The 19,761-nt window shown below is 37.1% G+C and overlaps 1 protein-coding gene across 3 annotated transcripts in view; it reads right to left on the bottom strand.

The window, feature by feature from the left end:
* Positions 1-19,761, bottom strand: part of LOC122789412 (cystatin-2-like) — a 240,861-nt gene that overhangs the window by 33,273 nt on the left and 187,827 nt on the right. For all 3 annotated transcript variants that reach the window (XM_044056857.1, XM_044056847.1, XM_044056866.1), the window contains 2 exons: positions 7,815-7,966; positions 3,821-3,940 (listed from right to left, as the gene is read on the bottom strand). In XM_044056857.1, the coding sequence (XP_043912792.1) occupies positions 3,821-3,940; positions 7,815-7,966 (272 nt within the window). The remainder of the gene's footprint in view (positions 1-3,820; positions 3,941-7,814; positions 7,967-19,761) is intronic.

The following is a 19,761-nucleotide window of genomic DNA, read 5'->3' as shown; positions in this document are numbered from 1 at the left end:
GTCCACTGTTCAATAATTAAGCCATCCATCCCTTGTTTAATGACTATCTGTAACTCACCGTCATGTTTGGTAGCTTGCTTCAGTCTATCAGCCCTTTCAGCAATTACTGGTTGATTTGTCTTGATTCTCTCCATATATACTCAGCAATGTTTTCTTTGGTATCAGATTGTGTCTGCTCAGGTACTTGGTTTCTTGACAATATGTCAAGCACAGTAATTTACTTAAAAAGACTTATGAGTTACTCTTACATTAAAACGTCTTAGTCTTACAAGCAACCTCTTGCATCCTGGTGGTGGTTTTGTCCAAACAGTACGAGTTAATCGATGAACCAGTGTTTTGTGATCATAGCACTGTGGAGAGATCAGAGACAAACTTACCCAAGAAATTTATTATGCCTAGGGCTCTACTATACCTTTCACATTGCCTGAATCTGGTCTGATAATACTGGCACCTATGTTATGATTAAATATTAGATTTTGGGCTTATCAGTGGTACATTTGTCTCTATCTAGCTTCAAACCTGATTTTTTTAATGGTTTGATGTACTGCCTCCCACCTTCTGTGATGTGTCTCTTTATCAGGACCAAACACTAGTATGTCATATGTGACAACAACAAGCCTTCATGCCTTTTCATCAAATTGTTCATTTCATACTGAAATATTTTTGGTGCTGAAGTTATACCAAATGGCAATCTTTTAAAAGAACACCCCCCCCCTATGTTTTGATAATGACTCTCGAGGGGTAACTGCTAAAGGCAGAAAACATGTTGCCTGTGTGACTATATCATTTAACTTTTTAAAATCAACACACGTTGTCACATTGCCATTCTTGGGGTTCAGATTAATAGTCATCAAGACATTTTGCTGAAGCACATTTGGTTGCAGACACATGGCTGTCACATATTCACTGCGGGCACAGAGAAGAATGCAGCACCATACCAAGAGCTTCAATAACCAAGTGTGTGGGGGAGGGGGTGGGAGTGAAATGTGTTCTGCTTTGTGTACAACATACATCAAGTGGAAGTGTGCTAAAGCATGGAAGAAAATCTGTATGCTGCTATAATCACATTTATGCTCTAGTATGTATTTTAGGCAATGTTCTCTAGATACTGCAAAAAGGGTAAAGGTTCACAAAAACATACACACCTATACACCATTAATAATGGAGCTACCCATTGTGCACTGCATTTTCACTGCCACAGGCATGCCCACTGGGCATCCTGATGTTAATGCCTGCTGTACCTCCTGCTGTCTATTGGTGTCTCGACAGGCATGGATATTACTTCCCCCTGTGTACTTGGTTATTGAAGGTATGGCCATGGTGCTGCATACTTGTTTGTGCCAGCAGTGAATCTCTGGCAGCTATATGTCTCTGAACTTGAATTTCTCTTCAGTCTTGTGGCCCCCACCAAATGTACCACATGGAAATGTGTCACCACCTAGCAGCCTGAACCCGCCATTCCTGCTGATAATCAGTACCACTGGTGCACACCATACGGTAGGTTCAGTTACACTTTCAGTAACACCAATTTTTTTTTTCATGCATTGAGTTCTGCCTGCACTTTGGAGAGAATTAGAAATGGTACACAATTTAACATGGTCAAGGTGTACTGAACAGCATCAGGCTTCAACTTTATCTTTACTGGTTCACAGTTAAGCAGACTGTCTTCTTCAAACAAATTCATGAATATTAATTCTGTTTACTCTGGCAATCGTCCTCAGCTTGCATGCTGCAGTTCTACTAGCAGATTATTGACATATGACCATTCCAGCACATACATTCAGAATTCATATGTATGTCCCTTCCACTCAGTCATTGCTAGAGATCTTCTTATAACCTTGAGTTTGCCTACAGGGCAACGTATTTCTGTATCTGCTTCATGGAGTTACAGGCACTTTGAGACAATCCTAAATGTTTCATGTGGTACTACAGTAACATCAGCCCTTGTATCGGTTGTAAAACTAACTGGTCTTTCATGTATTGGGAGTTTGATTTCCCAGTCTGATTCATTGATTGGGATAGCAGTCACTGAGTCCAGGAAAAATGCTTTCAAAACAGCCTGCTCAGTTTTAATCTCAGTGGCCACTTCTGTTATTTGATTCGTTTTAGGTAAGACAGCAAAATGTCCCATTTTGTTTAATTTCTTACATCTTCTGTTAAGTTGTGAGCACACCGCTTTGACCCAGCATGTGAATGCTTTCTTCTTGTGCATTTGTCAAAGTTGCATTTGCTACTCAAGCATATGCTCACGTCGACCATTCTCATGCATTTTACTGAATACAGTTTTCCTTGTATTTTATCTCATACACATTTGCTATACTTAAACTGGTGTTTTATTTTGCTAGCTCAGCTTCCCTGTTGATCAGAACTGTATTTTCCAACGTTACATTCACTCCCAGCTGTAATGTTCAGGACACTTCAGTATTAACCATCCCAGCCAATATTCTAGCTGTAGTTTGTCATTTCTTCTTGTATGGTTAAACACAGAATATTCATACAGTTCATACAAGCACCTGACAGATGGTTCCAACTGACTCTCTTTTAGCTAGAACATATATGTGAAAGCATGCCCTTTCATGAATAGCACTTGTTTTGGCTCAAAATGTTAATTGAGCTTACTTATTACTAACTCAAAAGTAACGGTGTGTCTCTCAGAACATGAAAATGAGCTGTAAACAGCTTACACCTCTTTGCCTATGGCATGCAGTATTTACCTGCATTTCTTCACTTTCCACGTGAAGCTTTGATGCTACTGAAAAGCACACAAATCTCAGACAAATGGCTTTGGGAAGATAGCTCTGGAAGGTCAGATTGTTTGACATTTTTGCTTAATATTTGGCTATTTTGAACTTTTCAGCTCAGAATCAGTAAAAAGTGCAGCCACAGTGGTGCAGTGGTTAGCATTGTTGCCTCACAGCAAAAGGTTCTCCGGTTTGATTCTCAGCTGGGGTGCCTTCTGTGTGGAGTCTGTATGTGGTCGCGTGGGTTTCCTCCCACATCCTAAAGACATGCTGTAGGTGGATTGGACACTCTAAATTGGCCCTAGGTGTGAGTGTGTGTGTGCCTTCTGTGGAAGGTTGGGCTCTGGGCTGGCAAATCAACACTGTAAAACTCCACTGCCAATCAAGAGCGGACAGGTGATCTGCTGTGGCAACCCCTAACTGGGAAAAGCCAAAAGAAGAAGAAGCTCAGAATCACTAAAATCACTCTATTTTGAAGCATAGCAGCAACTTTCCAGTAAAAATGGTTTATCTAAGCTCCATAGTATCTCATTGGTTGTTTGGCATGGTTTCTGGTACTGACTGGCATTTCCTATTTAAATTCAGTATAAGTGAAAAACATTGCAGTTCTGACACCATGTCATGCTATCAACCTATAGCAACAATAATGTCTCTAGACTTGGAATTTCAAAGTTATGATGCAGCTAAGAAGTACAGCATATGAAAATTCACAGCTTCTTTTTCCAGAGTAAACTGAGAGATATCTGCATTATGGGTACTAAGCATTCTTAAAGGTAGAAGTGTGCACACACACACACACACACACACACACACACACACACACACACACACACACACACGCGCACGCACAGACACACACACTACTACACACACACACACTACTACACACACACACACACACACACACACACACACACACACACACACACACACACACACACACACACACACATACATACACACACACACACACACACACACACACACACACACACACACACACACACACACACACATTTAAAAGTTGTACAATGAACTGCTGTCATCACAACATTATTATGTTACGTATGAATATTCACCAGTTTTTGCTGTGGAATCAGTGGGCAGGATTCCAGATTAATCACGTCTGCCATCTCTCCTTTCTTACACTTTGTTTTTCCCATTTCAACATTCAGACTGTATCTTATGCCAAACACAACCTAAAAATGTAAAATAAAACAATGGAAATTAATTTTAAACATTTTGCAATGTATATTGCTTATTTTTATAACCCTTCTGTAAATCTGGGTAGTGCTTGTTTTAAAGAGATATTAACATCCAGTTAATAAATTGCCAGAAAAAAACAATTGTACATCAACAATGTTTAAAAATGTAGCACAATTTGGAATGAGAATAACAGTCAGATATGAGGAGATGGTAACTGATGCAATAAAGTCACTACAAAGCCACGTATTTACATTGCTGCTCAGTTTGCTGTCATAGTCAAGTGAATACCATCATAAATGAATATTCTCTGTCCTGAGTTTACTGCTGATTAAGAAGCTGTGATCTGAATTTATTGTCAGTTTCATACATTTGAGATTTTTTCAAGAAATGTTATATTTCCTGCCATTTACAGGACTTTATTTACATTATCAGTTAAAATATCACAGTAGGTAAATGGAAGCAAAGGGAATCAAACCCTATATAGTAGGAAGCAACTTGTTAACAGCTCATAGCCTTACATCTCTGCTTTATCTGCCAGACATTTATATTGGAAACTGGTAGTAATTTGCTAACCATGGGGCCAAATGATGTTCTCAGCATGTAACTGTGCATAATCTGATAAACAGGGAGATTCTGAAATGTATAATGATCATGCTACTTGTATAATGGAATGAGGTTGGGTGGCTTTAGAATTTACTTATGAGATATTGTGTGCTGAAAAGGGGGTCTTGGGAAAATATTGTTGATTTCTTTATCCATAAAGTGCAAAAGTCTTAGGTAGTTATCTGCAGACAGGGAGAGTTGTTGGGATTTCCAACACATAGGAAGTATATGGGGCTTTGCACATATGGCCATTTATTGGAAATGGCAATAAAGGCATTATAGTGCATGATAATTGTATGCAAGTGTTTGGATATGCATATTCATGCTTACTGCTTTCAAATCATATATTTTGATTGCATTTGTCTTTCATGATGCTTACATATTCATAATCTTCATATATTGCCGCCTTTCAGTGACCTAGTAAAAATCTTGCATTTCTTCTGATTCACTTAGTTCTGACTGCTGTTTTTTTTTTTTTTTTTTTTTTTTATTGCATGTAACCATATATATTTGGAGCCCATTGCTAAGTTACATTTGGAGCCCATTGTTATGACTGGATAACTTTTTCCACAGTATATTTTTCAATTAGCACTCGACCAAAACTTACAAATTTAGTTATGGATATCCTTTTTGATTGTTTTATTATTCATATACATTGTGGTCAAGGGTTAACTATTTATTTATTTTTATTTGATCAAAGAGCACCAGTCGCAATACATAACATTTCTTATGTTACAATTACTTAGTTTCCTTCCACATCTCAAACACATGCCATCGGTAAATTCTGAAATTGTGTGTGTGTGTGTGTGTGTGTGTGTGTGTGTGTGTGTGTGTGTGTGTGTGTACATGTGCATAGGTGCGTGTATATGTGTGTATGCCCTGGAATGAACTGGCATCCGCAAAGAATGGCTTCTTGTGATAATCAGTTAGTGAGTACCATGACAGACTCCATCTGACCTATTACCCTGAAGTGGATAAAGTGGTTATCAGAATTAATTATTAAATCTTACCTTCCCTGCTGTTTGTTTGTGTGTTTATGTATTCATTTAACTATTTTAATGGATAGGTGGACTAATTCATCAGACCCCTTTCAGCCATGACCCAAGTTTAATGAGGAGCAAGTAGAGAAATGTTTACAAACAGTTGCATTATATAGTTAACAAGCAGATTCACTGAACAATACAAAACTTGAAATATGTTACGACACAATCTAGATCCAACATTGTTACATAGTTCATAATTCAAGTTGATACTGACGTTTTGTTTCATAACACAATGTTTTGCATCATATATTTTTGTAAAAGCTTGTTTATTTGGAAATTAGAAGTCATAAGTAACAGTATTAATAAACAGCAAACAAAAACATTGCAATAAAGTCTAACAAACTATGTAAAATATAGAAAAGAAAACCGATGTTGTGTAGATAAGTAGAGTTAGGAACAATTTTCTTCATGTTTGATCAATACCGGACATATTAAAGTTAAAAAAACAAAGACAGAGTAGTTACAATGATGTGTCAAACACATCTTCACTGATTTTATTAAGGCTACAACAAAGATATAATAGTGCAGATTATGTAAACATTGCCTGAGATTAGACACAATTAAATGCAAATAAAAAGACATAAACACTTTTCCTGGACAGCATATGAGCTCTTGTACACCTTATTCTTTCACCCTGACTTACATTAGTTACTTTCTGATATAACATTTCTAGGCATTACCATTTCTAATTAAGAGATTGTTAATTGGCATTGAAAGTGATTTACTGAAGTCCATTTTTCTTTTACTCTGCCATTGATCCCTTACTGAATTAAATTTACATAATAGACACTAGGCTGTATACCCATGGATTGTGACCCTAAGTCTGAGTAATCCAGTGCATGGCTATATCCTATGCCTGCACACATAGATCTACCACGACAGCAAACCAAACACATAATCACACACAAACATACTCGGAGGCTCTAAATAAAGATCTGCCTAAGCAACAAAGACCTCCAAAGCAGACACCCAAGCAACCACTACCCCAAAACAAAACACGTGCAACACATATCTCAGAAAGCCAGTGTGCCGAACAGTCACAGCCCTTAAGACTAAACAACACACCTGATACACTTGTAATAGGTGACTCTATCATCAGGCACACTGATGTCCCGCTCACCAGGCTGAACAAGGAGAGGGTCACGGTGAGCAGCCTGTCGGGCGCTAGGATCCGTCACATAACACAAGCACTCAGGTCACTCCAAGGCAAGTACAAATATGACTCAGTCATTGTCCATGCTGGTGTGAATGACCTGAGAGTCAGTTTTCTGTTGTGGACTAACTGACTTCTGTTATTTCTGTTGTTTGTGAAAACTACTCAGCTCTCCCGATTATGTCTTGTTAGCGTACCATTTCCTGAGCTACATGATTCTCCATCTCATTACACATTTCTAAAAGCAGAACGTTTTCTGACTATTAAGGATGACTATCTTGTAGTACACAGCGCATGCTGATTACACTACTAAATCAGCAGAAAGGTAAGCCATTAATGTAACATGCATACATCCACATGGAGCTTGCGGCCTGATATGCTTTCTATCCATGGTAGTTTGTCAGAAGTGTTTTTTTGCTGTACTTTATGCGCTGTGCTTCCCCAGACATGAGTCACAGAATTGTACGTGTGCTTCTGACTGTGCACACTGCACTTTGTGAATTATACCACCGCTGTTAAGTTTAATTCATAGTGACTTGCACTGTTTGCAGCATTCAATGAAGGAAGCCCAGAATCTGTACATTAGATGAAAGGCCTTTTGCAGCATTTAGTAATGGAAACCAATAAATGTTGCATTCTGAGTAGCTGTGCTTCATTCATGCCTTTGCTTGCACTACTTACTGATACATAAGAAGCAGTACATGGTTTGATTTCAAAGTATCTTAATATGTTGACTAAAAAAAGATGCCACGTTTTTATGCATTTTGAGAATTATCTTTTGATACAGGTTTGTCTCATAAATACAAATTGGCTAGCTACTCATTTTTGTATGCTCTGTATAGTAGTTCTTTAGTATTATATAAATTCTCTTATTTTGTTTCACCCAAAAATAATGTTTAGATGTTAGCTACATTTACTATGCAAAATAAAGTAAGCAGCCATACAGCTTAACAAAAATGTCATAAAATATCCAGAGCCTTTATCATTCATCTGCTTGTCATATGTAAATATTGTATTTGTTAAAGGCTGCTTTGCTACCACATACAATTTAACAGGTGGGCAAAGTACCTGATATTTTGCAGACAGTATCTTGGTGAGCTTGAAAAGGCGTTTGGTTTTATTTCCTTTGTTGAACTCATCTACAGCAAACGTTGCAATCTTGTGAACAGCAGTACTGTTTGGATTTGCTTCTTTTATATCACCGTAGATCACTGCTGTGGCTGACAAAACACAAAGACAAAAATTGCTGGAGTAAGAGGTTTATGAATTGTAACAACACAGGTATTTAACAATAAGAGTAAACATGATTTTAAAGGCAATAAGCTACAACAAAATCAAACGCCTCACTTTAGATCAAGACTCAGGCTGAAACTTTAGTCTTGGGCCATCACAAAGGCAGCGTTAAAATGTTAGTTTTAGGTTATGGTACAAGTATATTTATCCAACTGGCTAGAAGTATCCTCTATCCTTCCATCCCCATATCAGTTTAAATGCCACTACATGAATATGGCATTTTTGCCATGTTCAGTACTGCAATATGGTAGGGCTATCCTTGATGATCTACATGTAAATCGTTCGATGGGTGGATGTCTTCCTGGAGGTGGTTCCAGGAGAGAGGCCACATATCATACGCCTCCATACCTCTCAACCTCTTAGTGCACAAAATTTGGACAAAGCCTGACAAAACGGGGGGACAGAGGCCCAAAAATAGGGACACATTTTAAATATTGCTCTTATAAACTTATAAAGTTGCTAGATAGAATAACAGGATTTGTCTTAACATGCATTTTCTGAAGGATATGAAGTCTGAAACTCAAATGCATGTCATTATTTAGTGACTTTAATCCTTAAATCATCCCAGTGATTTGTCAAAAAAACACAATTGTTATGAGAAACAGGCCAAAATATGAGACACAAATCTGGACATTTTGCAAAACTTTGTACAGTTGAGAGGTGTGTAAGCATCTCCCCAGACTGCTTCATTAACATATGGCTATGAAGCCAGCCTTATATTATGTACACATTGAGGTAACCTTTATGAATCCCCACATTATTTGAGTATATGTAAATTAACAAGACCTATCCACGTGGTTTTAGCCAGTGACTACAAAAAGACAAGCATACACACAGATTTAATCAGTTTGCAGTTTACAGCATTTAGCTTATAGACATTATATTGCATTTTGCTAGTCTGCTGTTAAAAGACATATATTTTGCCTTTTATCCATAGATCAAAGCATTTGACACTCATTTATGGGTTTACTGCCTGTCTTGTATTCAGACTAGACATTTCTGAATGCATTACTTTTGCATTTAAGTTACAGAGCTATTCATACACTCTGTAGAAATGGCTACACGAGGAATGCAATTCTAGCATATTCTTTACTGTTCAGTCTATTTATTTTTTTTACTACTTCAATAAAGTTATGCTGTAAGCAAGTAATGAACTTGAAAACTTCATAGGTTTGTAGGTTCATAGGTGTATACTAGTGTGAGGTCTTTTTAAGCCTAGCCATGCAACCCAAACATATTGCATGAATTGTTGTGCCTTAGAGATTATTTTAAGGGGTTTATGTTAGTTAGGCATGATTTAATGGCCACCTCTCTCCATTAGAGACATAGGAGTCAGACTAGGAGTGAATTTCCAATTTCTCATCCACTGGTTCAGGCTGCGCTTGAATAGGGATAGGGAAGGGCTGTGCTTCACTTGGATGGGAAGCTTACTCAAGAGAATGGTATTCTCTGAGATACATACCTGTCCCTTCAACATGTCCTGTTTAAGTTGCAAGCAAAGTTTCAATGCACATATCTAGTAGGTCTGTTACTGTTTATTTGGAGGATATGCAAAAGGTCCATCAAATAAGCATTCAACAGTGCCTTATATGCCAGGCATAAATAGCATATTGGCAGTCTGCCAGAAACAGAGTATAGAGACAGAGCTTTGAGGAATTCTACATAGGACACTGTGTTTACATCCTGTATTCTTTTTGTGAGGAGCCTCTGTGGATGTTCCAGTTGTTGCATGTGCCTAGTCAGGTACATACTAAAGTGGGTGTTATACTTGGTGATGGGTCTGATGAGGGCCGAGTACAGTGGCACAATGACATCTCTCGACCTGTGTACCATGTCTTTACTTATAAGCTGAGTGACAAATAATGATTTTTCTTACAACCTTAGGCACATGACTTGGTTGAAAGCCAGTTTACTAAAAACATGAGTCCCCAGATTACTAACTACTTCTCTACTTTTAGGGGTGTTTTATCAGTGAAATAGTTTCCCTGGTTGGTTGACTTCCCAAAAGGTGCTATTATGCATTATCTTGGCATTGAGTGTTAAGCTCTGCCTTTGAAGCCAGTTGTGCTAAACCTTCCTGTAAGATGTTTGTACCATGGGGGGTTTCTATGATTGCTCCTTACTTGCAATCATCTGCAAAGTTATTAGCCAGAGGCCTTTGACATTGTCCTTGATTTCCAAAAAATAGATGCTAAAGAGTTGCATGCCTAGCCCAGACGTGTGGGGAACTGGCTCACCAACTGGACACATACTGCCAAAGTGGGTGACTTCACCTCTAGTTCAATACCAGTCACCTGTGGCATAGCGCCGGTTCTGTGCTTGGTCCCTTATTCGGAATTTATTTTTCAGAAGTCCAGGCAAACTTGGATGGCCTGTGGCTGTCCAAGTTCACTGATGATTTCAAACTGGAGCAATCATTGAGTCCCCCAACAATATTAATATACTGCAGACAGGGTTGACACGGACAAATGACTGGTGCCAAAGCCACGGATGCTAAATGCAAACCAATGCATTATTATTCCCTTTGGGAAAGCTGATATCCCTGCTAATTGCATTATAGGCAGCATCCCCTAAGTGCAGACCCAGTGGTATTGATCTGAATACTCATGTTGATAGCAATCTGAATATGGACCACCATGTATCCACAGTAGTAAGGAAATCTTTTTATGTGCCACATCTCATAAGTAAAGGTGCCACATCTAGATCTAAGGATGTTATAATTCCATTATACTTGGCCCTCATCAGACCAACCAGTATCTCACCAGACAAATACAACAATTGGAGAGATCACAGAGGTTTCTCACCCAGAAATTACAGGGTACACAAAACAAGTCTTACATGGAAAGACTAAAAGCCCTGTCACTGCATTCTGTCTACTACAGGTACCTAAGGGGTGACTTGTGCCTGGCTTACAGGGCAGTCTCTGACCCAACCCTGATGGAAATGCTAGACATTTTAAATCAAACTGCATGAGGGTCACTCATTCCAAGGATTTCAAACTAGCCCTTGACATAAACAGGTCATGCTGGAGACATAGATACATCTCCCAGAGACTGACACTTCTCTGAAACAAGCTTCCATTTCATGTGAAACAGAGCCTCTCCCTGGCCCTCTTCAAAAGCAAACTATATCAGTGGATGAGTGACCACAAATTCACTCCTAGGGTGGCACCCATGTTCCTCCTGGACAGAGGAAGTTGGCATCACCTACCATAGACCCGTACCTCTGTGAACTTCATTCACCTAATCACCAACCATTGGGACAACTCATTATAATTATGGATAGGCTTATAAGGGCTCTAGGGCCATTAGCCTGGTAACCTTCTATGAACCTATAAACCTGTAAGAGTCAATAAGTTATTAAAACCAGATTTGCTTTTATGACTATTATAGTTTTTGAAAGCTAAGTATTACTTTTTGGTGTTGTAAATATTTTTACTTTCTTGCATCTACCAGTTTTTTATTAACCTATTTACACTTGGTTGAGTGAGTTAATTCCACTAGGCTAGTTGCATCTTTTCATGTGAGACCTGAGACAGTATTCATACTGACTAGGAGAAATTTGTCTAGGGTGTGGGGGATTCCCTTACTCTGTTTTTCACGGATAAGTGATGCCAGACAGCTGCTACAGTGATGAGAGAGAACCAAGCTGGAGCAGGAAATAGGAAATACTGACAATGAAATGGCTCAAGAACATATGGAAAGTGTTGTGACTGCAGATTGTGAGGAAGTCATGATGACAACAGTGCAAGAAGGAAGTTTAGATAAAAAGGTCTTGGTGGATTTAATGATCTGAGCAATCAATAAAATGTTGATGCTGCAAAACTGAGTGAATTGGTGGAAAGATAATTGCCAAGGGAGCAGAGAAGAGGCAGTGTTGTGGAATCAGAGAAAGAATGCAGTGAAGTGAGTCTGGAAAATTGACTATCCGGTGTAAGTTTGTCTAGTGGAAAAATAGCTTTATGCGCAAACACTGACAACAGGATTTCAAAAAGAAACTGGCTGGAAACCTAACTGCTTTTCAGATGCATTTAAAAAGACTTATACCTGGAATGGAAATACTGAAGCAGTCATGAAAATAAAAGGAGGAGGACAACAGACTGAAGCCAGCAGTAAGAATTAAGAATAGATGGATATAAAGCACCTTGCAGTATAATTGTACTGCTGAGGTTTAAGCTGGAAGAAATCACAGCAGATACATCTGGAAACAAATGTTTTTTCTCAGGCAACTTTTGAATCGTTTGCTCTGCCTGAAAAGTTTATGTGTGAAATGCAAAAGATAATAACGAATACATTTTTCAGAGTTTAGTACTGCAACCGATGAACAAATGGCTGGCTGCTCAGTTTAGAACAACTGACGTTGAAGAGAATGAAATGAAAATAATTTTCTAACTGACTGTAATAATATACATAGAATTAAAAAAGTCTGTGATGCAAGAAATGTATGGAATGGTGGGAGGTGTGAGTAACTTTAAATATTTGAGAAGAGAAGGTTAAGCAGGTTTTAAATGTAATTAGCATGAATGGCAAATGAAGTACTGTAAGATACTGGGAGCAGCCAAAAGCACATTCTTAATGTGCCCATTTAGGGCAGGAATGCAAAAGGAAAAGAAGCAGTTAATGCAGAGAAGCAGGTCAAACAGCCAGGAATTGTTTATCTTATTGTAGGACATGTAATTATATAGGTCAAGTTGGATGGATTGTCCATTGATACAGGAAGAAAGGTTATTGATAGAAAAAAATACTTTTCAGCTAAAACACAGCAAGGTGGTGCAGATTCAGAAATTAGGGGCTAAGGAAGAGAATAAAGCATTAGTGGCTAAAGATGGTATACAGAGTGTTAAACCAATAACAGAAACAAATATGCAACAACTGATACAAAATAAGTCTGATATGTTAAATAGTAATGAGGGATAAGAAGGGGATAAGAAAATAGGTGCAGAAAATGAGCAGGGGAAAGTAAAATACATTGAAGAAGAATGAGAAGGAGAAAAATAAAAATAAAAGTTGCAACCATAAAGAATAAAATAAAAAAAGAAAAGTAAAGCAAAGGATAACGATTTAGTGCTAGCAGTAAATGTAAACGGTTTACTATTGTTTGTGCGAATGACATTCTATCGGCTGCAATGTGCCGAAAAACAGAATGTCGAATGCACAAGCAGTTTTGCACCAGATAGTTGACTCCACTTATGCGAATGCACAACTGCATTCCCATAAGTGGAAATCGACTATCTGCATGTAGATCGCGGTGCAGTGGGGAATGGAAATTCATCCACATTCCCACTGTAGTACAATCTCGGAGTTAGAATATATAAGTGGGGGGGGTTGTAGCCCCCCACATGGGGGTGCAGGGAGGTTGCTCCCCTGCAAAAACGTGATAGCTGTATAGGAGTTTGATTTACATCAGCTCCTATACAGCTATCACGTGGTGCTTTCGACAACAATGTCGAGTCAAATGCGTCGAGCATTTGGTTCGACATTGTGAAAGTTATTTTTTTTTACTTTCAGTATTACCATTCATTTATTTGAATGGAAAATGTTTTTCCATTCGAATAAACAATAGTAAACCAACATAAACAGTTTTAGAACTGAAGGTAGAGGCTTGATAGTAACAGAGTGGCATAAAAATAAACATGGACATTATACATCTGTTTGAAACAAGACGCATTAGAAAAAGACAAAACATGAAGCACGTTTTTGGTCAGTAGGAAATGAGATGTGCTCAGCTATAACAGTTATGATAAAAAGTGAGAAAGTAAAACTAATGGACACAATAATAGACTAGGAAGACTTGTCATATGTGACATAAGAAAAAAGAAAGAGTATCAATATGTGTGTTCTTTATGCATATAAGGATACGACAGAGAGTCAAATGTTTGAAGAAATAAAAACGTTTGTGGTGGTGAATATATCAATAATTATGATAGCAGACTATAACTGCAACTTATGAAAGAAAGAGAAAATATATCACAAAACATGAAGTTATGAAAGAAGTTATTGAGTGTAGTGATTTAATATTAGGGGAAAGATGAAATTGTACTTAAAGTGGTACAGTTAAAAACAGAAACAGATTATGTTTTTACTCAAAAGATATGAAAGAAATAATGGGAGGTGTGAAGACTGCAGAATTTTCTGATCGTGAAGCAGCATAGATTCTAGTGGGTAAAAACAAAATGTTATAAAACTAGGAAAAGGAATACAAAAGGTTAACAGCAGGGTTTAATATGATAAAACAAGAAAAAAAGAGAAATTGTGATATGAGCATATGACCATGAGAGAATATTATGCAAAGTGATCTTGAGCTGCTTGCAAAAGAAAATATAAAACTATATTATGTAAATGTTAAAGAAATCAAAGGAAAGAGGAAAGGAAAGAGAATAAGACAAAATATGCAGAAATTTTGAAAGAGCTCAAAGCTGAAGTTGTAAAAGGAAGTAAAAAAATGTAAATGATTTACAGAGAAAATTATATGAATAAATAGAGATTGTTAAGTTATTAGTGTTTTGGCAAAAAAAAGCGTTTCTCCATCATTAGAAAAACAGGTTAAAGTTAGAGAAAAAAAATAAATGCACATTGAGATGAAAAGGCTGTAGCATACATGTAAGAAGAAATTATGAACACAGTTGAGAATTTTGCTTATGAGATGTATAAAAAGGAAGTTGTACATGACAACATATTTAAAGTTATGAAAATAATTGCTGAGGTAAAGATAGAATTAGAAAAATAAATGAAGGTAAAACAATTACAATGAATAATAAGGGAGGGAAAAATCTCAGCACAGGCCTAAATGGACTAGAATAGAATTTTTATAAAGATATGAGTAACGATGAATGAATATTCGCCCTACACAAAATAAGTAATTAAGATAAAAAAAGAAGAAATCTGTGATGTGGTGATGAAATTCATATGTAAAAAAAGATGATAGAAAAGATATAAAGAATTGGAGAACAATTACCATAGAAAATACAGATTATGAAACATTTGTGAGAATTTAATCAGAATGTACTTCACCTAGAATTATATGATGGTAGTTTTGGTGTTAAAGGTAGACAAGTAAAGGCGTTGTTAATAATGGCTAACAAGTTATATATTTGATACTAGAAGGAAATAGTGAAGCAAGAATGGTAATATGTAATGTTGCAGAAGCTTCTGACAGAATTAGCAATGAGGCAATATGAAAATACTTAAAGCATGTAGTATGGGTAAAAGAACAGTGAAAGTTATAAAGACATGTTATGAGAACTCAGGGGTAAGGTTGATAGTAAATGGGTTGATTAGATAAAAGTAAAAACGGAAAGGATAGTAAAGGAAGTTTGCTGCCTAAGCATGAGCCTATATGTTTTGGTAATGAATGTTATAAAGCAACAATGTGAATATGGGTTTAAAGTGCAACATGGTAGCTGGATAGTGGGAATAAAGTACCAATATGCATGTCATATGCAGATGACTTGGTTATAGTTACATAAAATAAGGTATGGATGAAGTAATAGTAAGAACTGAGATACTATTGCATTAAACAGGTTAAAAGTAGAAGAATTGGTGAATTAAGAAAAATGAATGGAATGCATTACAGTAGAAAATAAATAAACATATTAAGAACAGGATTTGGTAAACATAAAAGTCTAGTAGGACAAAGGAAAATATTGCAAAAAGTAAGAAAATTGACAGCATGGTGGAAAAGCTTTATTCTGTCTTTTTAAATAAATATATATGTTAAATAACTATGTATTAGGAAATGGGCATACTTAGGTAGATTTTACATTTCCAAGTAATACTGAAGAAAGAAATAATACAGAAGAAAGAAAGAAAGAACAGTTATCTTTCTTTTTTCAATTTTATTTGGGGTGTCACAAAAGGAGATATTGCCAGTCCAGCTAGCTGGAATTTTGAAAATAATTATATGTCATTTGAATACTAATATGATTTATATAGAAGTGTGACAGAAGGATATACTGCTAGCCTAGCTATTTGGAATTTTGTAAGTGATTGTGTGTCATTTGGGAAGAACAACATAATTCACATGCCTGTGTTACAAATGTATTAGAACTGTATGTCATATTGTATAGACGTGCTGAAGAGATATTTTTATACACTATTGTTACTATTGTTACTGTTTAGATGTATGTATTTTAACAGGGGAGACTGAAACTTCAGAAGAATGGTTGAGATTGCGTTATTTTATGGCTGGACCATAAACAAAAGAGATGCTATCTTTCAGTTTCAGTGCAGTAGCAGATATAATCTCTAGAACTAGAAGTTTTTTGTATTGTCTTTAAGTGTGGAGGAATATAAATTGTTTTATGACTTCCACCATTTGCCAAAAGATCTAAGATGTATGTGTTTTTGCAGATAGATGTTAAATGCTACAGCTGCATCAATGGTTTTGCCTGGGATAGTCAAATGACAAGAGGTGATGTCATTCTGTAAGTATCCCAGCAGTAATATTTGGGATATTAATTTATGAACTCTCTGAGAGAGAAGTAGTACATTTTGTATTCTGTCTTTGACCTGACAGCATCAGCTGGAAAATTCACTCACCAAATCTATCTTGCCTTGCGAGAAGTAAATAAGTCTAGGGTACATTCATTTCTCTTAGACACAGTTAGGTATATAGTACGGTATAGCTTAGATGCTTTCTTTATTTATTTGAGACTGTCCTGCAATGTTGTTTTAAATATTTCCTGTGATTTTGAACTCTAAAGTTACTGTGATTGTTTAATGAGTATTTTCTTGTATTTTATTATTTATTATTAAATATATTTAAACCTTTCAATTGTGGCTGGTCTGTCTAGAGATATTTAAGCTCTTAGCGTACTTGCATATCTATTTGGTGACGCTGTGCAGGCCACTCCTAAAAGCCGTGCTCTTGGTCAAACTACCATTTGGGTTAATAGTAACATTATACTGTAAGATTGGACACCCTTTGCTAAGGGCCTTAAAGTAGCTGATAAGCAGTGGCTGGTGGTAGTGAAAACTACTTTATCATCTGGGCAGAAGGGGGCATAGCTAGTAAACCTGTGCCAGCCTTTCCCAGGTGTGTGTGTGTGTGTGTGTGTGTGTGTGTGTGTGTGTGTGTGTGCGTGTCAGCTACTTGGGCAGAAACATGAAGCATTGGTTGGACAGAAAGGGTGCTAGAGGTCTTGGCTTGGCCACTCAGCTGTGGTCTCAACCCTATAGCTGTGCGAGTGGGGAGTCTTATTCAGGATCTGGAGAAAGAAGGAGAAACCAGCCCCAGACTGACTGTAATCCCTTTGTGCTCTTAAGGGAAATTGCACCTTACTGTGTTTGTACTTGCCATCCTCCCAGTGTGTACATCCCCCACTGTTGCCAGTGGTGAGGACTGAGGCACCTTGATTACTGTGCTAGTGCTGGGGTGCCACATATTTATTGGTTGGCAGTGGTAGGATATCCATATATTAAGATTCAGTGGTGTGGATACTGAATTCCTGTATTGAAAGACATATATATGGGAATTGTACTATATGGAAAGCATGGAAATTAAAGCAAAAGTGAAATTGAAAAATAGGAAAATGTATTTATTTATTTATGCCATTGCCTACCCAGTTTCAATACTCATTAACAGATCCATCTAATAGTCTTATATCCTCTACCCATGAAAGAGATCATTCATTCTACTCTGGCACAGAAGGGGAAACTCAAATGACTTTTCCAGCTATAGACCCATAGCCATTCTTTCCCCTCTATCATAAATCTTAGAAAACATGCATCCATTCTCAACTTCTCAACTATATTGTTACCATTAACTTCATCTCCTCTACAGTGCATGGTTTTAGACCAAATTACAGTACCACTATCACACTAATAGACTTCTCTAACAGACGTAAGCATAGCCACAATATAGGTAATATTGTAGCTGCCCTTTTGTTAGTAATATCTAAATATTTTGACACAGTCTCTCATAATAAACTGCTCTATCAACTTGCCTCCCTCATTCTGTCATGGTCCAGTCTTTCCAGCTTCCTCAGCTATCTATTTGATAGATCCCAAGTATTAAGTAATTTACATGCTGCCTCAAAACACATCAAACTAATCCAGTATGCCAATGGTATAACCCTTATCTATCTGCCCAAAATCCTATTCTTCTCTACCAGCTCACTCAAGATTCACTCTCCTCCACCGGCTAGCAAAATTAGACCAAATGCTAAACCTAAAAAAGACAAAACTCCTTTTTACTCCTAAGTCTCATACTAAATGCAAAGCTAACTTTCAAATCCCCTCTGAAAATAGCACAACTATTGAGGTGGTCTTCAGTACTAAATTACTTAGGGTTCGAGTAGATGGCATAATGATGTTACATTACTTAGGGTTAGATTAGATGGCATAATGACGTTACATTACTTAGGGTTCGAGTAGATGGCATAATGACGTTACATTACTTAGGGTTCGAGTAGATGGCATAATGACGTTACATTACTTAGGGTTAGAGTAGATGGCATAATGACGTTACATTACTTAGGGTTCGAGTAGATGGCATAATGACGTTACATTACTTAGGGTTCGATTAGATGGGATAATGACGTTACATTACTTAGGGTTCGAGTAGATGGCATAATGACATTCAACCTGTGTATCTAAAGAGCAATACAAAACACATCAGGGATTAGGTGTGCTACATAAAGCCAAACAATATCTGACCAGATGCAGCTGGATAACATTATCATGCACCTCTCAGCTGCCTACACTTCTGTATGCCTCTCCAGTGTTATAATAAAATATCAAACTTTGCTTCCTAAGCCCTACACAACACATCATTCTATTGTCCTCATGCACCTGAGCTACCTTACCTTCTCACTTAGTTTCAACTTTAATTTGCACACAGATTAATCTTTCACCCTAAGAAATGCCCTGCCCTAAGCGGTGTACTACAAATCCACTCCACCAGCAGAGCTCTCTACTCTACTGACAGCATCTCCTCTCAATTCACAAAGCTCACAATGAAGTACGGCATGTTCTTTACTTCAGCTGTATCTCAGTATCTGGGAACTCAATTCCACTTCCAACCAGACCCCTCAACAATGTACATATCTTCAAAGATAAATTAAAACTGTTCCTGTTTGACTCCTAGCTATAAATCTGCTATTCATCAGCCTAAATTATTCCTAAACTACCTCTCCTATGAATACATACATGTCAATGACTCTCCCCGTTACTTATTTTTCTATCTTCTTTTAACAAAATGCATATAATTATATATGACATAACATACTACTACTTATCTGCACCCACTTCTGACTATGTTGTTGCAAAATATACTTATAATGTAACTATCTGCTTCATTCATCCTCACTTTACATGTAATGCTGCTAACATTACCTGAGCACACTGCTGTAAATAATTCTTGAAGAGATTTGTATGTAATGCTGCTATGTGAGTATTTTGTATGTAGTACATGTACTACTGTTATTATTTCTTGATGAGTTTTTCTCCCCAGGCCTCCACTGAAAAGGAGTTTGTTTGCCCAGTTGGACTTTCCCAGTAAACCAATGAAAATAATTAAATACATAATTTATAAATATTTATTTTATTAAATAGTATAAATGAAGTAAATAATGTGAAAGATGTAAATAAAGCAATCTCTACTCTTTTGTCTTGTTGTTTTGCATTATGACCACCAGGTGGCGGCAGACAGCTGCAGCTGACTTGGTTGTGAGCATGACAAAATGAAGCATGCCATGAGACATGGAGCAGTGTGTGTTTTGGAA

This window comes from Protopterus annectens, chromosome 1.part2 (assembly GCF_019279795.1).
Source record: "Protopterus annectens isolate FY-2018-M chromosome 1.part2, PAN1.0, whole genome shotgun sequence".
Taxonomy (NCBI): Eukaryota; Metazoa; Chordata; order Ceratodontiformes; family Protopteridae; genus Protopterus; species Protopterus annectens.
The sequence above is the reverse complement of the archived record's forward strand: the minus strand, read 5'-3'. Positions and strand labels throughout refer to the sequence as shown.